The 13,849-nt window shown below is 43.8% G+C and overlaps 1 protein-coding gene across 1 annotated transcript in view; it reads right to left on the bottom strand.

Moving 5' to 3' along the window:
• Nucleotides 1-13,849, bottom strand: part of mst1 (macrophage stimulating 1) — a 113,320-nt gene that overhangs the window by 80,621 nt on the left and 18,850 nt on the right. Inside the window, exons 3-4 of the mRNA XM_073072564.1 lie at nucleotides 13,044-13,156; nucleotides 9,142-9,256 (exon numbers count right to left, since the gene is read on the bottom strand). Of these exons, the coding sequence (XP_072928665.1) occupies nucleotides 9,142-9,256; nucleotides 13,044-13,156 (228 nt within the window). The remainder of the gene's footprint in view (nucleotides 1-9,141; nucleotides 9,257-13,043; nucleotides 13,157-13,849) is intronic.

The raw sequence follows: 13,849 nt of genomic DNA on the forward strand, positions 1-13,849 counted from the left end.
ACCCCCAGGGGAGCAGACATCACTGTAATGAGTGAAGGGACTCAGGAAAGAGGAACTGAAGCTGAGGGAGCTGATACCCCCAGGGGAGCAGACATCACTGTAACGAGTGAAGGGACTCAGGAAAGAGGAACTGAAGCTGAGGGAGCTGAAGGAAGTGTTAGCAGTACTAGAAATGATTTTTAAAAAACGGAAAAGGCAGAAGAAAAAGAGGCAGGAAAAGAGAAAAACAGAATGGAAGATAAGCTTTTAACAGACACCTTCATTATTATCTAAAACAGCCCCGCTTCCCCTGCTGGGTCCGCAGACCCTTTGTAAATTAGGGGCAACACTGCACTGTACAACTGAAGGTATATACGTGGAGTTTCCTCAAATTAGGATCCCTCAGATGCTAAAATTAATGAATGGGTGAGAAAAGGACCCATACTGTACTGCTGGCAGTTGGATAGTAATCTCTATGCTTGGCAGGTTCAGAGACTGATAGGACGAACCAACCTCTACATGCAAAATCTGCAATACTTGATTAATAGCAGCCGAGAAAAGAAGCAGCTCCATTGCACAGTCTATTACACTTTACAAGCTGACCCGCACTATAATCAGCCTGCACACCCTGATTTAAACGGTAACGCTGAAGGCAACACCGTCTGTGTATTTCAGTCCCGAGGGATTAGGGCTCCTGGTAGACTTAATGGAAGATCATTAAAAAACAGGATTCCGACTAGGGTCTCCTCATTTGACAGTAGCCATAAAACCATCGGCAAAGCCTAAAGATATCGGGACGATGATAAAACGATTGGCGAAAGAAACCAAGGCTGTCTATACTATAACTCTGCTGGTACTGGGACAAGAAGACCGAACAGAATTCTTTAATGAAAAGGAGGGCAGAAATATGTTAAAGTCCGACAGAATGGAAACATCCTTTGAAAAGCAACTGTAGTGTTCTCGCTCAGGTGTAAGAGAACGCTGAACTAAACACCGAGGTAAACCGTCGTCAATGAAAACAGGGTCACAGTAAGATTAACCGTTTACTATTCACTCTTCCACATTAACGTATGGTGAAAACTGTTGATAAAACAATACAAGATTTGTACAGTATTTGTTTCCTTCTTGATATCACATTTACATCGTAAATACTTGCAAAAGTAAACTACAACAACTACATTACATTAAAACGCAGCATACAGTCAGAATCTACTTACGCCATTGACTGCTTTAAATACACTTCAACACAAACTATCCGCAACTCTTTAACTAACGAAAACATAAACCTTATCGACCATCGTTACTTTTAACAGAATCAGCGTTAACATTTTAATTCAACATATCGATTATCTCATGAACTTACGGCGTTGCTTCACTATGTTTCTAATGCGTAGAAGACAACTTTTCTTGCGCTGATCTTGCACATGTGAGCCCCCTCCTTCCCATTTCTCCAAACTGGTATTTTCCCACAAGACGCGGCGAAACCGGATGTGACGTCATCACATGCCGCGATATATCACAGACAACGAATTTACTTTAAACAATCCTAACTTTAACTAAAAAATGCTAACAAACAAATTACTAAAGCAAAAATATTATAAACTAAACAAATGTCATAAAGGCAACACAGCAACAACCACCAGCTGAAGACCCTCTACTTCTGCCAGAGCTTTAGCGCAGGTACCAGGGAACCTATGGGCCCAACATAAAAATCATGTAGGAAAGGCCCAAACAGCTCTGGAGCATAAAGTTACTCTAAAAAAAAAGTGCCACTGCGCTGTATTAAACAGTACCTTATGGCTACTGAAGCAGAAGTAGGTATCGTTCCAGTAATTGACTCATTGCGGCAAGGAGTGCTGGTGAGGACACAAAGCCTGTGTATACCTATATTACCTATCCCAAAAACGGGCTGGAGAAATGAGTGGCAGTTTGTGCAGGACCCAGGAGCCATTAATAAAATAGTCATCCCTATTGCTCCGCTGGTGCCGGACACCAACATTATGCTTACTTCTATACCTGCGGGTGCTAGTACCTTTACTGTAGTCGATTGGTGCTCAGCATTTTTCTCCACACCTTTGCACAAGGATAGCCAGTATTTATTTGCCTTTACTTATAAGAATGAGCAATATACGTGGACAAGTCTGCCCCAGGGATATACCGAAATCCCCGCAGTTTATGCTGCAGCAGTTAAAAATAATTTGGCTGAATGCCAGCTTTCTGAATATTCCACGCTGATTCAGTATGCAGACAACATCCTGATAGCTTCTGCTACAGGGCCACAATGTCTGATAGTTTCTTTAACACTCCTTGAACTTTTGGCGAGAAGAGTGTACAGGTGTCTCTGGAGAAAATGCTGTTTTGCCAACAGACTGTCCAGTACCTTGGATTCCAGCTCAGTAAAGGTTGGCGAAGTTTGGGAAGGGATCGAATAAAAGCAATAAAGAAGATCCCAGTCCCCAAAACAAAAAATGACATTCTTTCTTTCCTGGGCATGGTAGGACTCTGTCGACAGTGGATTCCCAAACACTGGGAGAGGGATGCAGTAATGCGTTCTGCTACACTGAAAACGCAGCCCCTCATCGTGGAATAGACACCCGAAAGGGAGAAAGCCTTCCATGACCTAAATGTAATGGTAGAAAAATCTATTCCTGTTGTATTGGATAACCCATGTACTGTGATAGTACCCCATGCCGTAATGCTACTGTTGAATTCAGCTGCTACTCAGCATTTTACCACGGCTAGAAGGATAGGTTATGAGGTGATTCTTCTCTCTCCATCCAAAAGATCTCCGGCTATTAATCCAGCTACTTCTGTTCCGTTACCATCTGCACAGCGTGTTTTCCAGATGGGCGGAGGCCGATCCAACTATGAGGAAGGATGCAGAAACTGTGGTGAACATATTGATGAAAGAAATTGTATCTGGGTTTGGAATTCCTCTAGGGATAAATAGCGACAGGGGAACCTGTTTTACAAATAAATTAGTGCAGGGACTGAAGGAAGCATTGGGGGTTCCAGTAGAAATTGCATATCCCCTACCAGCCTCAGTCCTCAGGTATGGTGGAAAGAGCAAACAGAGAAATAAAAGCAGCTTTGACAAAAGTTTGTCAGCAAAACGGTCTCGGACGGCCAGAGGCAATGCCCTTAGTAATGTACACTCTGCAAAATCAGAAGAATAGACATACAGGACTTACCCCTCATGAAATTTTGATGGGGCGGCCTATGACAATAGGAACTAAGCCTCCCGTGACCCCTGAAAAGGTAGCGCTAATATGATGTGATGAGAAGACACTGAAATACGCACAAGCATTGTGTCAGGAGGCAGGGAAATTGTATGAGAGGGTCTGGCAAACCTAGGCACCCTTAACTGAAGGTAACGTGCATCCGTTTAAGCCGGGAGATAGAATATATGTAAGATCAATGAATAAAGATTCTTTCTGTCCCAGGTGGAAGGGCCCCTGCCTACTGCTGCTGAGGACCCATACAGCATTAAGGTGAAGGAGAAACCTGATTGGATACATGCCAGCAGGTGCAAGTTGCACCACAACGAGGACGAAATAAAACGCTGAACAAGTGACATCTTCCCTGAGAGAGAGCAACGGTGCTGAGAACCAAGAACAAAGTGTTATTGAGAGACTGGAACATAAATCTATTTTAACCTGCACCTCATGTTATATACATAGTGACTGATTATTAACAAAATATATACTCAATAGAGGACTAACATGAAGGAAGTAGTGGTAATAATCATATTGGGGGTGGGATTGATTGATTACCTAACAGTGTCAAAGGGCAAATACAAAGAAACAGGAAAGTGGACAAGTATTAGCCTGGGAAGGAGGGGTCTGTGCGTTAGTAAGGAAAGAATGTTGCACCTACATACCCGATGCTTCAGAAAATATGACCCATGTGTTAGAACATATGACCCAGTTGCAAGATGGAATGCACAGACTGAACTCTCAAGCCCCTCCAGAAGGCTGGGATTTCTTCAGGTGGGTTAAATCAGTGTTAGCAGAGGGAATATTTTCCTGGCTACAGCCCCTCTTTTACAGCCTCATTGCCCTGGTCTGCTTAGCAGTGGGAGTTCATTGTGTCATACAACTATGCATTCGCTAGGTCTGCGCCCGTACAAAGTCAAAGTCAGGGGAGGCAGTACACATCACAGGAGACGGGAGAAAAGAGGACAGTTATGATGAAGAGGAATGTTGTACTTATATTCCCAATGCCACAGAAAACATAACTGACCTTAGTCAACACATAAGGGGAAAGATTGAGGAGATCAGGAGGATAGGAAAACAGTTTAAGAACTTTGGTTCAGGAACGAAATGGTCGGAAATAATAGAGGGATGGTATTCTGGCTGGGGAAGCTGGATCACCCGTGGAGTAATAATAGTGGTAATGATATGTGTTTTAGGGTGTTGCACATGTGGAGCATTGAGGTTATGCTGTTGTCCGATAATGAAGTAAGTTTTGTCTGGCCCTGAAGTCCCTATGGTACCCCAAATGGTAAGAGATAAATCTAGCAAGGAACACTGGTGGGGGGAAGAGGTGTACCCCGAGAAAGAAAGACCCTTCCCCTATGGATAGGACCCCCCTTTACGAGGAAGGGAGGAAATACCGTATGAGGAATGGTGATCTAAAAGATCAACAAGGAGGGAACTGTGGAAGAAAAGTTAAAGCATTATTATCGATTAGGGAGCCATTTCTGCCATAACAGCAGTACTGTCTATTCTTGGTAAACTGCCAACTAACTAACCGTACCTAGCTATAAGTAACTGACTCCCATGCTTGCTTGTACTTTAAGAACGGAGCTTCGCAGCTCTGCTCAACAAAAGATTACTCTTGTATTTATAGTCAAAGTATACGTGACAAAAAGCACTTCCTCACACAAATAGAATAGGCGATAACCCGAAGCACCGATCAGCTTAAAAGTTACTCTGCCTGCCGGCTGCGGAGCTCCACTTTAGGAGTCTGGGCTCTCCATGATATCATGTAATAAAACCCTTTAGTCTGAAACAATTCTCTGAGTCGGCCTGATCTATTCTGTCTGCTGCTCATGAGATTTTTTTCCACAACAGAAGGACAGTGAGAAGAAGTGGATCCTTGTAAATACCAGCATCAGGCCAGAGTTGTATCAAGTAAATTTTCAATCTTTATTATGTCCTCTACAGAACTAGACAATTAAAAGGCCATGAGAATTGAAGGAGAATAGTCAGTAAACGACAACACCATGGGGAAATATAACTTTTCCCCCATTACATAGTTGTAAATCCCAGGAGTTTGCCTGAAAAATACTTCAAAGGCATAAATGTTCCACTCCTCTCCAGGAATAGCTCTAAGGCATCCACTTGGTGCCTTATAGAAAAATCTGCGCTCATTAATACATTGTTTACACAAGTCGACCCTGTGAACACATGCCTCAGTCCTAGGAAGATTTGAAAAATTTCAGCTCTCCTCTTTCTAGCTCACCCTTTGTAACTGAGGTTAAAAATACCATCTCCTTAACCTGCACAAATGAATAAAACGTTATGGTTTTCAACATCAAAACCACCAAGATCACTATGCACCTGATTTCCATATATTCTTAAAAGAAGAAATTGGGCCTATCAAATCTATGCCAGTCCACAGAGCAATCAATCCCATTCTCTCTCTTATCTCCTATTCTCCCTCTTATGTCACTCAGATACTACCACTGTCTTACACATAAAACCATAAAAACATAAAGGGCTGTGAGCTCAGTCCACTGCTGTTCACTCTGCTGACCCACAACTGTGCTGCAACACCCAGCTCGAACCACATCATCAAGTTCACCGATGCATGACCATGGTGGGTCTCATCAGCAAGAACGACGAGTCAGCTTACAGAGAGGAGGTGCAGCGGCTAACGGACTGATGCAGAGCCAACAACTGGTCTCTTAATGTGAACAAAACAAAAGAGATGGTTGTTGACTTCAGGAGGGCACGGAGTGACCACTCCCCGCTGAACATTGACGGCTCCTCGGTAGAGATCATTAAAAGCACCAAATTTCTTGGCGTTCACCTGGTGGCGAATCTCACCTGGTCCCTCAGCACCAGCTCCATAGCAAAGAAAGCCCAGCAGTGTCTTTACTTTCTGCGAAGGCTGAGGAAAGTCCGTCTCCCACCCCCCATCCTCATCACATTCTACAGAGGTTGTATCGAGAGCATCCTGAGCAGCTGCATCACTGCCTGGTTCGGGAATTGCACCATCTCGGATCGCAAGACCCTGCAGCGGATAGTGAGGTCAGCTGAGAAGGTCATCGGGGTCTCTCTTCCCGCCATTATGGGCATTTACACTACACGCTGCATCCGCAAAGGAAACAGCATTATGAAGGACCCCATGCACCCCTCATACAATCTCTTCTCCCTCCTGCCGTCTGTGAAAAGGCTCCGAAGCATTCGGGCTCTCACGACCAGACTATGTAACAATTTCTTCCCGCAAGCTATCAGACTCCTCAATACCCAGAGACTGGCCTAACACCTTGCCCTACTGTCCTGTTTATTATTTATTGTAATGCCTTGATGCACCATCAATAACTCACGCTGAGAGGTAGGAAGCGAGATATCGGCTTTATTGACTGGAAGAATAAACAACACTACATCCTGGGGAAAAGAGGGAGAGCAGCAGCCCACAGTCGCCTTTATACAGGGGTCTGTGGGAGGAGCCACAGGAGCAGTCAGACAGGTATATCTAGTTCACCACATTCACCCCCCCCCCCTTTGTTTTAAAAGAGTCCAGTATATTTACAGGTTAAGTCTATCAGGTGGTCGAATCGTCCGCTGCGATCTACGTAGCTCCGGCTGCAATTGCACAGGTGCTGGAGGTGGTGATGGCACAGGTGCCGGAGGTGGTGTTTGCACTGGAGGCGGAGAGTGGGTTGGTTCTGTCCCAATTGGAGGTGTCAGGGATCCCTCGCGTGTGTGCGAGGTCCCCGGAATAGACGCGTACGAGATGCCCGGTACATGAGCGTCGTGAGGAGTCTGGGTGTGGCACGGTGTGTGCGGTGTCACCTCGGGTACAGGGTTCATAGGTACCGTGGAGTGTACGGGGTAGTGGTCTGCTGCTCCGGCGGGCGCCAGGTCGCGGACAGAGACCGTGTCCTCCTGCCCATCAGGCAAGACCACGTAGGCATACTGGGGATTAGCATGCAGGAGGTGAACCCTCTCGACCAGCGGGGAGTACTTATTACTCCTCGCATGTTTACGTAGCAACACTGGCCCCGGGGACGTCAGCCAAACTGGTAGGGTGGTCCCAGTGACAGACTTCCTGGGAAAAGAGAATAGGCGTTCGTGAGGGGTGGCATTAGTGGACGTACACAACAGGGAGCGGATAGAGTGGAGTGCCTCAGGGAGGACCTCCTGCCATCGGGAGACAGGCAACCCTTTTGACTTAAGGGCTAAAAGTGTGGCCTTCCACACTGTGGCATTCTCCCTCTCCACCTGGCCATTCCCCCGGGGATTATAACTCGTGGTTCGACTAGTAGCAATGCCCCTAGCTAGCAGGAACCGGTGCGGGGAATCGCGCGGCTGTACCGCCTCGGCGTACAGCTGTGCAGCCTCCAACGTATCAGCCGTCTCTATCGCTGAGCGTAAGGTAAGATCAGCTTTTTCCAGCAGCCGCTGGCGCAAATACACTGACCGGACTCCGGTCACAAAGGCGTCTCGGACCAAGAGATCCATATGCTGTTCCGCTGTGAGCGTTTTGCAGTCACAAGTCCGCACGAGTGCCTGTAGAGCTCGGAGAAATTCAGCAGTCGAGAGGTCCCTGATGAATGAATAAACTTTTGGGGCGACCCTCGAGAATAGAAGTCTGTGCCTAACAGCTGAGTCGGTGGCACGAACCTCCTCCAAGTATGAGTGGAAGCACACAAGCCAGTGTTCAAAGGCAAGAGCTGCGTCAGGGTCTTGGGGGTCCAAATCTAAACGTTCTGGGCGTAAAAAGGTTGCCATGTTTTATTCTTCCAGTCAATAAAATTGATGCACCATCAATAACTCACGCTGAGAGGTAGGAAGCGAGATATCGGCTTTTATTGACTGGAAGAATAAACAACACTACATCCTGGGGAAAAGAGGGAGAGCAGCAGCCCACAGTCGCCTTTATACAGGGGTCTATGGGAGGAGCCACAGGAGCAGTCAGCAGGGGTCTATGGGAGGAGCCACAGGAGCAGTCAGCAGGGTCTGTGGGAGGAGCCACAGGAGCAGTCAGACAGGTATATCTAGTTCACCACATGCCTGCACTGTTTTTGTGCACTTTACGCAATCCTGCGTAGGTCTGTAGTCTAGTGTAGCTTTCTCTGTGTTGTTTTTCACGTAGTTCAGTCTAGTTTTTGTACTGTGTCATGTAACACCATGGGCCTGAAAAACATTGTCTCATTTTTACTATGTACTGTACCAGTAGATATGGTTGAAATGACAATAAAAGTGACTTGACTTGACTTGAACAGAATCAGACATTCAACCCATCGAGCCTGCTCCACCATTCCATCCTGGCTGATTTATTATTAACCCCATTCTCCTGCCTTTCCACTTACCCTTTGATGCCCTTTCTAGTCAAGAACACTTTAAATATAGCCAATGACCTGGCTTCCGGAGCTGTCTGTAACAATGAATTCCACAGATTCATCATCCTCTGACTAAAGAAATTCCTCTTCATCTCCGTTTGAAAGGAATGTCCTTGTATTCTGAGGTTGTGCCCTCTCAGTAATGTTTATGCAGATGTTGCCAGGACTTGAGGGCCTGAGTTACAGAGAGAGGTTGGACAGGCCAGGACTTTATTCCTAAGAATATAGAGGCTAAGAGGTGACTTTACAGAGATATATAAAATGACGAGGGACATAGATAAAGTGAATGCACTCAGTCTTTCCCCAGGGCCTGACCCACTGACTTCCACCAGCCCCTTTGTGTGTTTCTCCAGTGCAATTAGAAACACACAAACAATATTGTTTTTGCCAACCTGCATGCTTTTAGGATACAGCAGAGCACCCAGAGGAAACTGACATGGTCACACAGAGAGAACGTGCAAACTCCACACATACAGCACCAGCGGTCAGGATTGAACACAGCTGTGAGGAGCAATGCCGCTGATAACAACTACATTACAAAACAGAAGAAAAGTAAGGGTCAAAGGAGTGCCAATTAATATTGTTACCTGTGCTCATGAGGGACATTGGAGCTCCAGTGTTGGCAAGGTTTCCCACTTTTGGTCCTGGAGACGGTGCCCCTGTATGAGACTCCCTTGTTCACAATGCATTCTCGCATATAATCTAAAAAGACAACATTGGATGACACAAGAGAGAGAACGAGGTAAAATACACACATTAGTTAGATACGATTAGTAACGCTACATTGAGATAACTACTAGTCATGATTATATTAAGGTTGAATCTTCTGCATATCAAAGGGCAAGGACCTAAGAAGAGGGCAGATTTTAACCAGAACCATCCAAACACTCAGAGGATATTTAGATATTCCAGTGTGATAAGGAATTACTGCTGCCTAGTAACCTAACTAAACTAGAGATTTTAACCTCCAATAGATCAGGGCATTGATAGGGTGAAAGCATGTAGCCTTTTCTTCCAGGAGGGGATGATAAAATAAGAGAGCCTAAAGATCAGTTCTGGACGAGAGATTTAAAAGGGATATTAGGAGTAGCATCTTCATGCATAGGGTGGCACATATTCAGAATGAGCTGCCAGAAATAGTGGTTGAGAAGGGCACATTAGCAATGTTTGAAAAGCCATCTAGTTATGTACTGAACCGTACTGGATGTGGCAAGAACACACGTAGCCGAGAGATCACGTGGTGAATCAACTGGACCTCATACGCATGGATGGCTCTCTCTTTCGGTGTGGGCTTTTGAATACACATGTTTCTTCATCTCAGCAGGCCCAAGTTGACTTGGTAAATACATTAAATCCTCCTACTCCATGCCATACTTGCCCTGCGCATATGTAGCAAGTGCATACATAGGAGAAGCCTAGAGGACTATAGGCCAAATGCAGACAGATGGGACTTGCACTCTGGACGTAGTCAGCATGAACAAGCTGAGCCCAAGCTGTTTCCACGCTGCATGACTTTATGACACTCTTGTCTGCTGTTAGTCAAAGGCTGTGCTGGTATATTGAAGCAGTCTGTTTCGATGATTACTGAGCTTGGTTTGGCAAACATATCATCTACACACTGCAACATGGCTGTTGAGGATGGGCTGTCCTCGGTGTATTTCTTTGATGTAGAAGCAATTTCTTGCATATAGTCCAAAAATCTGTTCTAGACAGAGGAACAGTATTTGTCTAGGCTGTCAGGCCTGCTCAGAAGATGTAGGGAAATAGACCTCAGCTCACAGCCTAGATGGATATTATTCCAGTGACGTATGTTAGAACAGATGAACCAATGAACCAACCCTTCCAGGTCACAAGCTGATCATGATCATACAGCATCCCTTCAGCAAAGCCCAGAAGCAGGTACTGCCTTTTGTCTGATAGACAATGAGGATTCCATCATGGATACCTATGTGCTGTATGATAGATCAATGTAGTACCATTGGTGTGACTCCACTAACCTCAGTATTAGAAAGGCAAAAATTACTTTAAGTCTGACATTGCTATATTACTCACTGAGAGGGAATCATTGCTGTGGTGCCACAGGTTAAGTTTACTAGTTCCCTTTATCACTACAACAAGGTTTTTATGGAGAATAAACTCTCAAAATCAATGGTCCATCAGTCACCACACTGGCTTCACTCTAATGCTGGGTTATCCTTAAAGGGTAGCCAGGCACTCATTACTGCTCTGCTTCCCCAGTTCTGTAGCCATTACCAGGTCACCTTTAAACACAGCCTTAAAATATTGTTGTACTGCTTTCATCTCTTGGAGATGAGCGCAATATTCTGTTGCTGCTCTTCAGCCACAAACAGGCAAACTCCAATTTTGAAAAGGAAGGTAATTCTTTAAACAAAACTTATGATGTTTCCTCTGGAATTAACTGATTCCATAGAGGTATTGATGACAATAGCTGCAGACTGACTTTAAGGTTATGAAACATCTTGCTAGTTCCAATCATACTGTTGAAGTTGTTCTTATAATTGTATCTATTGAATCAATTGACTCTGCTTCACCCCTTTAAGTATCATAGCTGATGGAAAAGTATCAGGATAATGAGACTGCCCCTGTCAGCAGGGATACAGTATAGTACTTACAACAGGCATGAGAGGCCCACGTTATTATGAATCCATGCTATCAAGAGTAGCCATCAAGAGAAGCCCATAGAAAATAACAACTATGAGGCAAATAAACCTTTTATCACATCCTTTTTTATTTTGGTGGGTCTGATACAGTGATTCTACATTTATGACCAGAGGTCACAAACTAGGTGACAGAATCCCTATGTTCAGCTTGTTGACACATTTGCAATTTTAAATTAATCTTTCAGAGATCTTTGCTTGTGAGGGGAATGGAGGGATGGTATGCATTGTCTGATCTTCCACACAAAGTTTCTTTTCAGGTGCTAACAAATAGTTCCTCTAGAACAGGTGCCCCAACCTGAAGTCCATGGACCCCTTGCTTTATGGTCCATGGCATAAAAAAGGTTGGGACCCCCTGCTCTGGAGTGTAGAAGTTGCAGCACGGCAAGAGTTAAGGTAATGTCCGGGCAAGGATAGTTTTCAGTCACCTCAGGCTACAAAAGCCTTTGATGAGCATAGCTTCTTTGAATTTGAGCACATACATTAATTTGAATGTAGACATTTTATGCAGAACATCTGGAGTACTTGCAGAAGGAGGTATTGACAGAAAAAGAGAAATGAGAATAAACTGTGAGGGATTCTGGGTTTGTTTGCAGGAAGGGTGAAATACAAAAATGGATGGTTAGATGAATCCTGCAGAAAGAGTAGAGAAAGTAAACAAAAGTTAGAGAAGGGAAAGGCAGAAGAAGAACATCAAAGGATAACAGTGTCTACTTCGGTGTTTAAAGAGAAAGCAATGGCACCAAAGTCTGAGGATGGACAAGATGACTATGACCTACTCTAACCCTGACTATCACAAGCACAATTACATCAAGTGGCACTTCCTGAATTCACAGTGAGGCCTGTGCCTACCACAGTCGGAGGCCCCCTTTAGTACTATAGGAGACAGTGGGTGGAGGGCTGCAGAGGGGATGAGTGATATGTTGATTTAAATGTACCCTGAACTAATCCAATAGAAGCTTTAAGGAAGTGTTTCCCTCACACTGTGTATTGGTATAAGATACACAGTACTGTACAAAAAGCAGATGAGGATGTTAATGAACATGTGGAATGCAGACGTAGTATATTTCAAAAGTATTCCAGATTAGCCCTAGAGGCAGGGTCACCCATCCCATGTTACTGTAAATGAGTTGCAGCACAGGTTAAAGGAAATGTGTATGTTACTTGTGTGAGATGAGAAGAGTTCAGTAAAATTGTAAGTATTTTACAATATTGCCAGAGGTAATTACAACATCAAAGGATTAAAATTATTAAGAGAAATAAGGACAAAATACTTGTGTGAGCACTAGACTCCCTGGGCTGCTCTCTGAGTAATACTGTCCATAGTTTAAAAAAATTGTGACAGCTGCCCTATTTTGAATGTTATTTTAATGTGTAGTTCTGTTTTAGGTTGACTAACATGACAGTGACCAAATCTTCGCTAATCATGAACAGTTTAACCTCCTTCTTACAATTTCACTGTAAACTTGGTTTTAACATTACCCACATTTGACTCACATGTAACTGGTATTATTTTTGCTTCTAACAGCTTAGTTATATTTAGATAATGCTATTCCAAAAGTATTTTTTCATAGCTCTTTGATTCATGTCAACAAACATGGGGATGGGATGGTGGACACTGTAGGGGAATGTAAGTGAAGAGAGATTGGCTAGGCTCGTTTTGTTATACTAACATGACAGAAGAGGCAAGGGATAAGAAAGTAATTTCTCATTCAAAATGTGGTGGTGGATGGGCAAGTTTGGAATTCACTGCAATTCTCACACCTTCTGGAAACAAATGTATATTTTGTAAGAGGGGAAAAAAGTCCCACCTTTCTTCTCGTACAGATCAACATGGTTGTGTCTTCTTCGCTTTGTGCCTGCAGTATGACTGGTCCAGGGCAGAAGTTGGCACTCCTTGTTCTGCAAGTCATAATTAAAGGACCTAAAGTGAAAAAGAGAGTATTTTTTTAAACTATTCATTCACTAGGCCTGTACTTGTTGACATTCCAAACTGCCCCTGAATGTTAGCCTATTTCAAAGGGCCGTAGATATAAATAAACTGGATTGGGTGATGTGGCAGTTTCCCTCCTTAAAGAACCTCAGTGAATCTTTTCTTTCCATGTAATGCCAAATGCAAAATGTGAGTTCAAGTTTATTGTCATTCAATCATATGCATGTATACCGCCAACCAAGACAACGTTCCTCTGAACCAAGGTGCACAACACAGTACATATAACTCACATTCAACACATAAAGTAATATTACCATAAATAAATTAACAAATAATTATATTCCAGAATACTGACATTTAGCATAAGATGCATTTACAACACTAGTTAAAAGGTAAACAGTATTATGCTAGTGGCACTTCATATACAATGAGACTTGCATGGTGGCAGGGAGTTCAATAGTCTCACAGCCTGGGAGAAGAAACTGTTTCCTTTTTTTTTGTTTTTTTTGTAATTTTTTTTATTAAAGTTCATCATCAAACAAACATTTCCATAAGATGTATTTCAGACATTGTACATATATATGATATAATCATATATATCACAAATCTCCACAAAGTATTTATCTGAAAGAAACTGTTTCCTATCCCAACAGTCCTTGTCCTAATGCTATGGTACCTCCTGCC

The sequence above is a fragment of the Hemitrygon akajei genome, chromosome 19, assembly GCF_048418815.1.
Source record: "Hemitrygon akajei chromosome 19, sHemAka1.3, whole genome shotgun sequence".
NCBI classification, from domain to species: Eukaryota; Metazoa; Chordata; class Chondrichthyes; order Myliobatiformes; family Dasyatidae; genus Hemitrygon; species Hemitrygon akajei.